Source organism: Littorina saxatilis, linkage group LG11, assembly GCF_037325665.1.
Source record: "Littorina saxatilis isolate snail1 linkage group LG11, US_GU_Lsax_2.0, whole genome shotgun sequence".
NCBI classification, from domain to species: Eukaryota; Metazoa; Mollusca; class Gastropoda; order Littorinimorpha; family Littorinidae; genus Littorina; species Littorina saxatilis.
The window spans coordinates 45,150,593-45,164,041 of NC_090255.1; the positions used below are offsets into that span (position 1 = coordinate 45,150,593).

General features: G+C 42.8%; 2 protein-coding genes across 3 annotated transcripts; one reads left to right on the forward strand and one right to left on the reverse strand.

Moving 5' to 3' along the window:
* Positions 1-398: 398 nt before the first annotated feature.
* On the forward strand, positions 399-12,867 carry LOC138980583 (uncharacterized). Of its 2 annotated transcripts, XR_011460397.1 has the most exons (4): positions 399-626; positions 3,434-3,643; positions 5,447-10,538; positions 10,617-12,867. XR_011460397.1 is itself a non-coding variant. In XM_070353482.1 (3 exons), exons 1-3 carry the CDS (start codon positions 555-557, stop codon positions 6,764-6,766), a joined length of 1,602 nt encoding a protein of 533 aa, XP_070209583.1. In that variant the 5' UTR covers positions 399-554; the 3' UTR covers positions 6,767-12,867. The 2 variants fall into 2 exon arrangements, 1 of the variants encoding a protein (XP_070209583.1); XM_070353482.1 differs by having other exon boundaries at positions 5,447-12,867.
* LOC138979595 (probable serine/threonine-protein kinase samkC) lies at positions 9,522-10,070 on the reverse strand. Its single transcript, XM_070352306.1, has one exon. The coding sequence runs from the start codon at positions 10,068-10,070 to the stop codon at positions 9,522-9,524; it is 549 nt and encodes a 182-aa protein (XP_070208407.1).
* Positions 12,868-13,449: the final 582 nt, after the last annotated feature.

Sequence of the window (13,449 nt, forward strand, 5' to 3'; positions counted from 1 at the left end):
CACCGGAACGGACCCCACTTGTCTACTGACCCTGCCGGTGTAACAAAAGCCTTGAACCGCAAAATACATGTAGGTTCAACTGCACCGGAAATGTTCCATTCTGCTTCAGACTGGGGACACTGTGCACCGCTAAACACGGGAGACGAAAGCTCGGCGGCGTTTACACCACTTGAAGCACAATCCGTTGAAGGAAAGCCTCAGCGAGAGTTGTACGTGCCGTTCTGAAAGCATGCCGGCCATGGGAGACACGGGTGTCCACGTTTAGCGACGGATCGATAATGTCCCCCCCCCCCCCCCCTCCTCTTTGCGTACCGTACACAGCGCACTGGATTATGTTCCAGAACACCGTGGAAGCGCGCTCTTAAAATAGCTTGCTTGTTTACTTGGCGCTGATTGGCTGGAGGGGGGTATTCTCTCGCGGTGACGTCAACTCGCAATCCTACAAATACACTGCGATCGCGAAATCTGCTTCATTTGCAAACTAACGTCCTAGCAGGGCGTCTCGAAGTGTGCGTTGTGTATTTCAAAACTAACTGGAGTTGTGTGCAGATTCCATGAAAAGGAGTAACAGTGATTCAGAAGCGGTAAAGCCGACAACATCCACCACTTCGGAAAATCCAGACCAGGTAAGCAAGCGTGCAATGCATTTTCTTTTCTGCGTAGAAATCATGCATGGAGTTGGGTCTGTTTTGGCGATCAGCTGTTTGTCGCTTCCGTCATGAAATGTGTCCGCGGAAAAGTGATGACTGGTGACTTTTCTCTCTAGTCAAAAATGTATTGTTACTTAACAATGTAGGCGTCAACAGACCGTAAAACTAAAAGTTGTTTAGGGTCTATGCATTTGGAAGAAAGATGAGTTAAAGATGTGTTGTTTGTGTCAGACAAACATGCTTGTACAACGTTAATTGTGTTTGTTATGTGAAGTCAGACACGTACTTGGTGTCTAGAAACCATTTCCACAGCTACAACTACAAGTAAGTTGGAAAAAGCTCAGTTGTAAAAACATTGGTAGGGAGACAAAATGTTATTTTGCTACAGAAAAAAAGTGAGTTCTTACAATTCTGTCACGTTTTTAAATATTTAAACATAGACAGTTAAATATAAATGTGTCAAATCTGTTATTATTGTGACTCAGTTTTCAGTGATAATGGTTGTATGCCTATTTAACACTTTTTACAAACCATCTCAAATAGTGAAACTGATAGAGCCTAATGTAATGTTGAGATTTGTATAGAGCCTAATGTAATGTTGAGATTTGTATAGAGCCTAATGTAATGTTGAGATTTGTACATTATGAAGGGGTGGATAGTGTCACGTGTGGGGTGCTAGCTGTAGTTTTTAGTTCAGAATCCAACAGCTTCATGTGAAATTTGCATCGCAGAAACCGAGAGAAAGACAGCTTGGCCAGTTGCTGTCAACAACTCCTTGTGAACTTGGCCAAGAATGACTCGCTCGATCAGCAGTTTTCTACTGTCAATATTCATATAGATTTTTGTGTAGGTTTTGCGTCCGTTAAAAGCCTTTATTTACCCGAGAGAGAGAGAGAGGGAGAGAGAATGTGCTGGCCCGCATGGTGTCGGTGGCCCAGATTCGGCCAATTGCAGTATTTAACGAAGTGAAAGCGGCGACGTTGAAGTATTGTTTATTTGCGGCACGGGACTGGTTTGACCTAGCTGAGGGCAGTCGCCTTATGGCAAACTGCCAACAATGGCAGCTTCTCGAACTTGCAATTTGCAGAAAAACAACATTCGTGTGCCTTTTAGGCTCTGTCGCAAATTGCATTGGGTGTGTTTACGATTTAAAGTCGTTTGACGTATAGTCGAGCCGGCTGGCACGCTGCAATGTGTTGCGAGATAAACGACAACATGTTGTTTTCCACACACCGCTATGTGGCCGCCATGCAGTCTTTGACCCAGTTAGCGTAACCTTCAGTTCTGACATGCGCACACAGCTCGGTAGTGTTTTTCCCCTGAACCCGCAAAATTTCGATCATTCGTGTCTGTGTGTGGGGTCTTCTTGAACTTATGCAAGAATCGTGAATGAAACAGTGCGTTAGTATGCTTGTTGAGCGCAGCTTTTGACTCTGGTAACTTCCCTGCCCGACGCGCTTCTCCGACTTGTTATCGATCGTCTGACAGTCGACGGGTCGAGTCATCCCAAAAAGCAGTGAACGAGGTCACTTCCGGGTGACCGAATTCTCCATGCCAAACAAAAAAGCACGTGGGTGTCGTGTTTTAGCGGGATGTTTACTGCGTGAAGGCGGAAAAAGGGCGTTGGAGGGATTGAACACTTTGGCCCTCAATCAAAGCTGCTTTTCACAAATGGCCGCAGTGTTTAACACTCAGCCGAGCCTCATTTTTGAAAGGCAATATTTGGGGAGAGGCGGTATTACGCAACGATCAATGAGCGACAATAAGACATGACTCTTAATTGAGTCAACATACTGTAGTTCCGTGCAGATAACTCGGTCAGGGCGATCCCACCCCCACCCCTCGCGCCTCTACCCTAACCGCTCTACCCCACCCCCCTACTGCACCCAAACGCCTCTATTCCACCCTCTACTGCATAACGCACTGTCTTCTTGAATGAGAAGTGTTATGAAGTGGCTGTAAAGGCAAAATAAGATGTCTAACAAGTAAGTCAGCCTCCTGGCACCATCAAGGTTCTCCCAGTATGTTGGTCCACCATCTTTTAGCTTATGGTAGCTACCCTGATCAGTGTTGTTTTTGGTTGTGTACTAAAGCTTTTAAATATTTGGTTTCCGTTCAGATATTTGTGTGATTACTGACACAGCCCTCAAATTACTGACAAACAACTGCCTGCATTCCTGCGAGCCGTTTTTTTTTTTTGGGGGGGGGGTGGGTAAACAGGTCTGGGTTAGGAATGTGTGTGTGTGTGTGTCACTGTGTGTGTGTTCTGAAGGAGGGGATTTTGTGCGCTGCTGAAGTGAGACTGCATTCTCTCCGTCTCTCCTCCTCTCTCTTTCTTTTGCTCTGTCTCCTCTATATCTCTCTCTGTCTGTTTCACTACCTCTGTCGGTCTCTCTTTTCTCAACCTCCACCCAGCCATGTTTCATTGAATGAATTGTTGACACCCAATAGATATTGCCACCAGCCATGTTTCATTGAATGGATTGTTGACACCCAATATATATTGCCACCAGCCATGTTTCATTGAATGAATTGTTGACACCCAATATATATTGCCACCAGCCATGTTTCATTGAATGGATTGTTGACACCCAATATATATTGCCACCAGCCATGTTTCATTGAATGGATTGTTGACACCCAATATATATTGCCACCAGCCATGTTTCATTGAATGGATTGTTGACACCCAATATATATTGCCACCAGCTATAGAGCTTTGGATCTTTTCTCTCTGTTTTTCAACCAGCTAGATTTTCATGTTTTTTTCTCTCTGTTTTCAGACTAGTATGGCACATGAGAAGTCACAGAAGCGAGTTGGGAAACGGCCGGGTCGCAAACCCTCCAAGATCGACCAGCGCGCGAAGCTGGAGCGCAGTCGACAGAGCGCCAGGGAGTGCAGAGCCAGGAAGAAGCTGAGGTACCAGTACCTGGAGGAATTGGTGTCGAGCAGAGAAAAGGCCGTCTTCTCTCTCAGGGATGAGCTCCAAATGGTGAGTGCTGCTCCTCTACAACCTTCGTTTAACCTTCACATTGTTTGTTTGGTCTGGAACCTTCCATGAGCGACTGAACCTCAACCAGTCTTTGTCAACCTCAACCAGTCTTTGTCAACCTCAACCAGTCTTTGTCAACAACTCTGATAGTAAAGGCTTGTTTTGACGGTCATTTCTGAATGATCCCTCAGTGGACTCTAAAAAAAGTATGAGTCTGAGATAGTACTTAGGTGTTTCGTTAAACTGCATATGTATATATTACAAAATGTTAAAAGCTGTTTGTTAATTGCATATTACAAAATGTTAAAAGCTGTTTGTTAACTGCATATAACAAAATGATAAAAGCTGTTGGGGAGTTGCTCATGTAAGGTTACCATGTGTTTTGTGTGTTGTGTCACTCTGGGTTCTGTCTGTCTCACCTGTCTTCTGCTTTTCTTCATTCTTCAGTCAGGTATGCCTTGCATGGCATTCACATTATTTTATTTTATTTGATCAAGATTCTCGATTGGGAATTGCTTTCAGAGCTCAGCGTGCAGATGACCGCTACTTTATATTCCACAACGTTTGTCAGTCATTTGGTTCATTTTCTTTTCAAATTCCTAAACTCGCCGCTTTAACTTAAAGTTAAACACATGTATCCTGTATTCATTATTGTCCATGCTTTTTGCTTGCATTTGTTGTCGTCAGAAAGGAAAAATGTTCACCTATAAGTTGAGGCAATTGAAATATTTATTAAAGCAGCTTTTATAGATGATATATATATATATTATATATCTACTGTATTTATATCTATCTGATACGTATTCTTTGCTTTTAACACCTTTTTGTAAATATGCAATGTTTTAATTTAAATTAAAGGGCTAAATCAGATGAATGGAATTTGAGCTCTAAGTCTAATCATGAAGAGGTTCTGTTTCGGTGCTGAGATCTTAAGTCTTCTTCGCACTTTCCTTTCCGTCCTAGATAGAGTGTTAGAGATCTTAAGTCTTCTTCGCACTTTCCTTTCCGTCCTAGATAGAGTGTTAGAGATCTTAAGTCTTCTTCGCACTTTCCTTTCCGTCCTAGATAGAGTGTTGGAGATCTTAATTCTTCTTCGCACTTTCCTTTCCGTCCTAGATAGAGTGTTAGAGAGACAGCAGCGTCCTAGATAGAGTGTTAGAGAGACAGCAGCGGGTGCTTTGCTGGGCTGCTTGAGTGTGCTTGGTTTCATTGAATAAAGGAGGAGATTGTAGTGTGTGGTGTGGATGTTTCTTTCTGGTTAAATTAATTGGCTTGCTGCTGGGAGGCCTAGATTTTAGACAAGCACAGCTAGGACAAGGCTTCAAAACAAAGCCCGGAGGTAGCAACAGACTGAAGTGTGTAGAAAAGCAAAGTTTCATCTCTTTGTTTTGTGTGTTTGTACACTATAGTTGATTGAATTTGAAACCATCGGAGTTGATGCTCAAACCATTAAGAGTTTGCACTGTCAGATGGTAACCTCTGTGCACACCTGATTTTCTAAACTTTTACTGAAATGATATTTTTAGAAGGCGTAACATTTTTTTGCGAAAACATCCCGTGAATGGTTTTTTGTTAGAGATGTTTTTTTGAGTTCTGAAATTGAACTTTTTGTACCGTTAAAAAAAAAAAAACCTATCGGGTTGACAGCATCTTACCATTGATGCATGTTTGACTTGATGTGTAACGGCATCAGTCCGATACGTGTTTGACTTGATGTGTAACGGCATCAGTGGGATGTGTTAGAGCGTCCTGTAGGATGCTTAGCAAGCCATCATCACAGCCCTCTCTTCTTTCCCCCTCCAGTACAAGCGATGGTGCTGTGACCTTGACGTAGGCATTCTCCCCGACGGCCTCTTTAAGGTGCTGGCCCAGGAGGAGAAGACGCAATCTACAGCCACCGTCTCCCCCCCTCAGTCCATTTACTCCACCCCCACGGCCAGTCCGCTGTCTGTGGAGGACGAGGGAGGGGCGGGGTACCAGCAGTACCGGGGCCACACTGGCCAGGTGGGGGAGCCGTGGGCATCCCAGCAACAGCCCTGGTCCCTGCCCCACGCCACCCCTGCACACCAGCTGACCTCCATGCACCGAGGCAGCCGCAGTTTTGAGGAAGCGTCGGGTTGCTCAACACTGTCTTCAGTGTCCCGCGCGGGCAGTGTGCCCAACCTGGCCAGCAGAGCCAGCAGCGCGGTCACCACGGATACCAGCCAGCACCTGGAGCAAGAGCTTGACGCCACTCTGGCCAGAATGAGGGCCGGACACACACACAACCTGCTCTTCACAGACTGTGACTCGGTCAGCAGTGCAGGCTTCTCCCCTATGATCGGCAGTGTGGTGAGTGACATCCACAGGTCCTCCCCGACAGCCTCCAGTTCTGCTGCTGTGTCGTCATGGCTGTGGGAGTCAGAGGCCACTGATAGTGCCGTGCCAAATGCTTTCCCCTACACCTCCGCAAACAACACTGCGGTCACCGGCACTCCGTCATTCACCACCTCCGGGGCTGCGGCCTTGAACTTGAGGACAGGCGGGTGTGTCAACCCGGGTGTGAGGGTGGCCAGCTCTACTGTCACATCTGGCAGCTACACGGACGACTGTGTGACCCCCGACCCCTCCATGCCGTACCAACAGAGACCCCGGAGTTGTAGCGACTCTGCCAGACGAGTGACATCATCCACAGTCACCTCCACGCCCTCGGCCAACCCTCCAACCACTGTGTCTGTGCTGCTAACCCCCACCATCACCACGGCAACAGCCTATGTGTCACAGGGCGGTGTGTGTAGCAGAAGTGTCATCAATCCTCCCCGGGTGCCCGCCACATCCACACGCGCGTGTGTCAGCAGCACAGACTTGACGGCCAGTATCTCACAGCCCATCCCTCACTGGTACTCCTTCCTCGACGACCTTGAGTGCACCACCACAATGACCTCCAGGCAGGGAGCCTTCTCTGACGCCGGCACTTCCAGTAGCTCCGGCTCCCGAGGACGTTCAGGGCCCGCTACTCCCTCAAGCGTCGGCTCCCCCTACGCACACAGCCAGCAACAGCAGCAACAACAACAGCAGAGTGGTTCCCATGGAAACATCCCCAACATCATCTCTGACTTGATTGCCAAGAGCCAGTCTAGCTGAAACTCTCACTTTGTAACGTGTAACCCTTGCAAAGACTGACTGATGTATTAACTGTGAGCTGTGTGTGTTTGATCTGCGCTGAACCTGTGCTGTTGTGTGGACAGTATAATGTATTGGACTCTTGTTAAGTCTTGTTCTTGCTGTAAGCTACAGCAACCCAGACGCTGTGTGTTCATGTAGTGACGCCAAGTGAACGTTTAGTGTGTCTCCGCGATCATTGATTGAATGTGTTTCTGTGTGAACGATTCTGTGATATTTCCAATTGTGTTAGTGGAAATCCATTCAAAGACTGTAATATGTTTTGTCTTTGAAATGGTTGTGCAGCTAAATAAGAAAGCCGTGTGGAATTCTACTGGAGACTTGATGCACAGATGGATCACAATAAAACGTGTGTAGCTAGTTGTTATCAGAACATTAACAGGCTAAGTAATGTGACTCAAGGTGAAGGGAGCTCGGTGAGACATTAAAGGCAGCATTGAAGGAACTCGGTTGAAGGGCCGCATCAAGAGATTTTACACTCAAGTTCAAGTCCTGATTCTATCACCGTCACATTCCACAGAGGAAAGATAGATTCCTGTTGAGGTGATGCAAGAAATGAACTGTGTCTAGTGTTTTTGACAATTAAAACAAAAGACTTCCTGACTAATACAAAAAATCCTGAAACTCATCACTATGGAAATATCTATGGAAACCTAGGCACAACTTTATATAATGTAGTGTCAGATGTTTGGTATTAATGTATTAAATGCAACTCACGGACTGTTGAAATATCTATGGAAACTTTGGCACACCTTTATACAATGTAGTGTATGATGTTCGGTATTAATGTATTAAATGCAACTCACGGACTGTTGAAATATCTATGGAAACTTTGGCACACCTTTATACAATGTAGTGTATGATGTTCGGTATTAATGTATTGACTGCTACTGCCTGTGTTGTGGTCAGTAGTATGGTGGTGTGTTAAGATGCAGCTTGTGTTCAGATCGTCATGGTTCAGTGAGGGACTGGTGGGATTACCTCCCTTCAATATATCTATTTATATCTATCTATTTATACTTCCTCACACATGTATGAAGAGTTGGTCTTGCCAGGGTCACATCAGATGCTGATTTGTTGTCTGTGCATTCTTGGAGCGTATGAGCTGGTCTTATTTCGCTCTAGTTGTACAACTTCCATTCCACAAATGTATTTTATATTTGAAAACATGTTCTTGGTACAACATCATAATTATTTCAGTTAACTGACGTTTTGTGGGTAGTTCAATGCTTTAAATAATGGTCGTCGAATTGTTAGCAATTATTCGCTAATTGTAGGCCAATGAATACACAAAACATGGAAGTATTAAATTATTGTGCGATGAATTTGAAGAGGTGCAGCATTAGCAGTATTTCCTTGAGGCCTGTGCGTTATATAAGTGATCTATTTGCTTGAATTCTGAGTTTTAGTCCAGAGTCAGACGTCATTTAGTTGTTAATTGCTGCTTTTCACAGCTGTGTCTGAACGCTGAATGTCTGTCATGTCCGTCACATCCCTGCAGGATGATCTATGTTGAGTTTACTGTGGTGCAGCAGTCCTCTTCTTTCCTTATACAGTGGTGCAGCAGTCCTCTTCTTTCCTTATACTGTGGTGCAGCAGTCCTCTTCTTTCCTTATACGGTGGAACCTCCCTTTTGAGAACCCCCAAAATCAGTTATAGTGGAGAATGTCTCAAAATGGAGGTAAATGTACAGAGCTTGTGAACAGAAATCTGAAAAACAAGGTCTTAAAAAGGGAGGATTAGTCTTAAATTGGGGGGTCTTAAAAGGGGGGTCTTAAATTGGGGGGTCTTAAAAGGGGGGTTACACTGTATTGTCAGTGCTTGATTTAGTTGTCAGATATAATGATCTGTAAATTGATTTTGTCATTATTTGTTAGTGCTTGATTTATTTGTCACGCGTCACGTATACAATGATCTATATAGATTTTTTGTTTGTTTGATACAATATATTCCAGCTTTATGCTTTGAATTCATGTTTTTTTTTTTTAACTATGTTTTTTTTTCCTTCTGGCACCGAACACACGTGGTGAAGTCAGGAAAATAAAAGTGCTGTTGCCATCAGAAATTGATATATATATATGTTTATATATTTAGTACAAATGAATAAGTATAGAAAATTTATTTTACACTGCATAAACTGTTATTATTGGAAGAGATGGGGGAACGTGCTCTCTAAGATGATATCAACAGCTCACTTGTCATAATCTGAAATTGTACAAGTTAATTAATGCGAGTATCAATTGTAAGCCTCAATATGGACAGCTTCATTCATTCTCTCGGCTGAGAAATGGCATCTTTGTGTTACCTTGAGATTAACGATGAATTGTATTTATTCCTTTCAACATTTTATTTTAAACATTAATAAAGCCATCTTCAAATATGTATATAGTGATCGACAAGAAGAAGAAGAAGAAATATGAGAACTATCAAATCAGGTGCACCCGCTAAATCTATCCACTAATGGTTCCAAACGGAGAGCGCGAGAACAAGTGTAAAAAACTAAAATAGCCATCATTTGTGAAATAAGCACACCTCTTGTGCAGCAAGACTTCTACAGTGGAACCCCCCACCTTAAGACTCCTCCCTTTTAAGACTCCTCCCTTTTAAGACCCTGTTTTTTCAGATTTTCTGTTCATCACCTCTGTAAATTTACCCCCATTATAAGGCCCCCCCCCCCCACTTTTTAAGATTCGATTTTCTGAGATTGTTGAGGTCTTCAAAGGGGGTTCCACTGTAGTCGCAACAGTGTGGACTGGCTTGTTTCTGGACTGGCTTGTTTCTGGACTGGCTTGTTTCTGGACTGGCTTGTTTCTGGACTGGCTTGTTTCTGGACTGGCTTGTTTCTGGACTGGCTTGTTTCTGGACTGGCTTGTTTCTGGACTGGCTTGTTTCTGGACTGGCTTGTTTCTGGACTGGCTTGTTTCTGGACTGGCTTGTTTCTGGACTGGCTTGTTTCTGGACTGGCTTGTTTCTGGACTGGCTTGTTTCTGGACTGGCTTGTTTCTGGACTGGCTTGTTTCTGGACTGGCTTGTTTCTGGACTGGCTTGTTTCTGGACTGGCTTGTTTCTGGACTGGCTTGTTTCTGGACTGGCTTGTTTCTGGACTGGCTTGTTTCTGGACTGGCATGGCCCTGTGGTTGCAGGCTTTCCCTGGCTTGTTTCTGGACTGGCATGGCCCTGTGGTTGCAGGCTTTCCCTGGCTTGTTTCTGGACTGGCATGGCCCTGTGGTTGCAGGCTTTCCCTGGCTTGTTTCTGGACTGGCATGGCCCTGTGGTTGCAGGCTTTCCCTGGCTTGTTTCTGGACTGGCATGGCCCTGTGGTTGCAGGCTTTCCCTGGCTTGTTTCTGGAGTGGCATGGCCCTGTGATTGCAGGCTTTCCCTTCTCTCCGTTAACAACAGGGAACCATTTCTGGATACTTTACCTGAGAACCTGTCCAGAGGGGCTTGTCTGCAGTTCATTCTATTACTACTTTTTTCATAACCACGAGTTGTAACAGTAATACCTGGTGAAAGTGTTACTTATTTGTGTTACAAGGACCTGCGTGGAACTGAGTTAAACTGTAAAAACGTACTGCTCCATACCTGGTGAAAGTGTTACTTATTTGTGTTACAAGGACCTGCGTGGAACTGAGTTAAACTGTAAAAACGTACTGCTCCATACCTGGTGAAAGTGTTACTTATTTGTGTTACAAGGACCTGCGTGGAACTGAGTTGAACTGTAAAAACGTACTGGTCCATACCTGGTGAAAGTGTTACTTATTTGTGTTACAAGGACCTGCGTGGAACTGAGTTGACTGTAAAAACGTACAGGTCCATACCGTTGGGGCACCGAATGTTTGCTTTAAACGCAAGCGTTGGAAGCTGATATAATGTTAATGCTTTAAACGCAAGCGTTGGAAGCTGATATAATGTTAATGCTTTAAACGCAAGCGTTGGAAGCTGATATTTGCGTTTACTTCTTTTGTTGAGGTGGCTTTTGTTAAAAAGAATAGTAATTGTGTTGCGTTTAACTTTAACAGATCTTGTTTTTCAGTTTGATTGTTGTTGTGGTGCTCAAGTACAATGTTGCAAGTTTTGATGTATAACTTGCACACTGTTGATAAAAAGTAAAGTTCACAGTCATAAAATGGTTTTTTTTTAAAGTTTAACTTTTTAATCTTACAGTTGATTTTCTTACAATTTACTTTGGAGACATTTTAATAATGTGAACATTTCTTTTTTGTTTGACAATGAAAACTTAAAGAAAGAAGCGATGGTACAACAGGAATGTATTCTGTCTCTTTCAGTCATACGTTTATGTTCTTTTCTCAGACTGATGCAGGGGTGTTACAACTTGACCTGTCTGAAGTATTTATTGCCATAACTTTATGCATGACTTTACACCCAATGGCTGGCCCATACACATGTTAGCAATGAACATACCTGTTCTTCAGTGTTATAAACTGGACAAATTTTCTTTTCATAATGTGCGGAGAATGATTTTAAAAGTCCTATACCTGTGAAACTTGATCCTGTTAAGTCATTCTTCACAGCTATTTATAGACTTGTTTAGCAGTGCTGAGCTGTCTTTCCACCTTCATCTGTATGTTGTAATCACCTTGACTGTAGTCAGTGACATAGAAAAACATATTTGACATATATTTCAGAATAAAAGATTGCGGTTCATTTTTTTTTTCTTTTTCTTAAATCAAAAAAGAAGTAATGGTATATTTTGCATTAGTATGTCAAATCTTCATCAAGCGTTTTTGATTTTGTTTTCTCTTTGAGGTGTTAATGAGATTACCATTTGTAGCATAAGATTATGATGACGTACCACAGGTGTTCAGTGCCAAACCTCAACGCTATGACAAGCTGTTAACTCTGTTAACTCTATGTTAACTCTATATTAACTCCACTCTGCACTTGTTTTGCTGTCACCACATGAAATGTAACTTGTTTTATAATGTATTCAGATGTAAAAGTTTTATAATGTATTCAGATGTGAAAGTCTCATTTCTTCTGCAAAAATGGCATTTTGTTATTGTTTCTGTCGAGGTTTGCTAACGCAAATACATGCTGCAGTGTCTGAAACACGTGTATCATGTATGTAGTAAAAGCCCGGATGAGAAATAGTTCTCACTGTTCACAATATTCCTTAGATACTTACAATCTTCAACTATTCAAAGCGCCTTTACTACTCATAGGAGAAGGCAAAAATGACCAGGGGTTTATCATATCAATTATCATATCATTTTGTATGTATAGCTTGTCGGCTAGATTAGCCTTTTGCCTGCTGTACACAAGATTTAATTTGGGTTGTTTTTCATTTTTTTCTGTTTGGCGTTTTCTGGCATGTTTTCTTTTAAAACAGAAGGTTGAAATCATCCTCAAACATGAACTGTTTCTAGTGTTTATCCAGAGATTCTGAGAATGTTTGGACATATGAATATTCCTGATGTGATGGTTAGACGGTAAATTAAATAGAGGTACCATTAATGATTAGGCCAAAAAAAAAAATAGGTGTGGTTACGGTAACATAGCCAAAAAAAATAGGGTAGGTAGGTTGGCAATCACTTTTTTTTTTTTTTTTACTTTTTTTTCTAATGTGTACAAATTAAACCTACTTGACAGGGAAATAAGTGTGCGACACGGGCGCTTTCGCTTTCATTGCGTTTTTTGCACTCGGTTTTTTGTTTTTTTTGACAAATGTAATAAAAAGTTATAGGATCGGCCCCTAAAAATAGGGTAGGTCGGGTTACCGTAACCACACCTATTTTTTTTTTAGGCCTTATGACCGTCAATGTTGTGCACAATTATATCAGCAAAATTCTGTTTGCTCTGTTTACAACATCATCAGTGTGAGCCTCAATACTTAATTCTTCTTTTGGACTTCGGTGTGAGCCTCAATACTTAATTCTTCTTTTGGACTTCGGTGCTTTCAAGGCTGTTCCCATTGGCAAACCTCGACATTGTGTGTTTTACTGTTTTGTATATAGTCATGTTTTGTTGGCTATGGTTTTACAGACAACTTGTTAAATTGTCTAGTCCAGCTTTGGTGAAAATAAACTTGTTGAAATTTTAACCACTGCCTTTGTGTTTTATACTGTCTGTTAGTATGTATTTGATGAAAGCGTGTGTGAAGTCTCATGTGTGCTGATTATACGTCTGGTGCAGATGCACTTTTTGTTTTGTTTTCCGTTCACGGGGCTGACACCATAACTACGTCTCATAGCCACGTCTCCATAGCCCTCACATCCCCTCCTCTTTCCGACTGTCTGCTGTCTGTCTGCCCATCTCTCTCTCTCTCTCTCTCTCTCTCTCTCTCTCTCTCTCTCTCTCTCTCTCTCTCTCTCTCTCATTAAATCTGCACACACAAAACACATTTTAAGTAATTTTAAACAACCACACACACGTACACGCAGGCGCGCGCACACACACACACACACACACACACACACACACACACACACACACACACACACACACACACACACACACACACACACCTTAAGTTAAAAAAATAAGTAAAAATATATAACAAGAGCAAGAACTAACACTGAGACAACACCAGTGCTGGCGCTTGCTGCAGTACAAAATGTACATATATATATGTTGACTAAATCAGTGTAGCTGATGTAGACAGGGATGAATATGCACAGACATG

Bases quoted from the DNA above. Each gene is read 5' to 3' on its own strand.
- LOC138980583 (XM_070353482.1), top strand. From the start codon at position 555: ATGAAAAGGAGTAACAGTGATTCAGAAGCGGTAAAGCCGACAACATCC. The intron at 627-3,433 runs GTAAGCAAGCGT...CTCTGTTTTCAG, and splicing joins CTTCGGAAAATCCAGACCAG to ACTAGTATGGCACATGAGAA. The intron at 3,644-5,446 runs GTGAGTGCTGCT...TTCCCCCTCCAG, and splicing joins TCAGGGATGAGCTCCAAATG to TACAAGCGATGGTGCTGTGA.
- LOC138979595 (XM_070352306.1), bottom strand. From the start codon at position 10,070: ATGCCAGTCCAGAAACAAGCCAGGGAAAGCCTGCAACCACAGGGCCAT.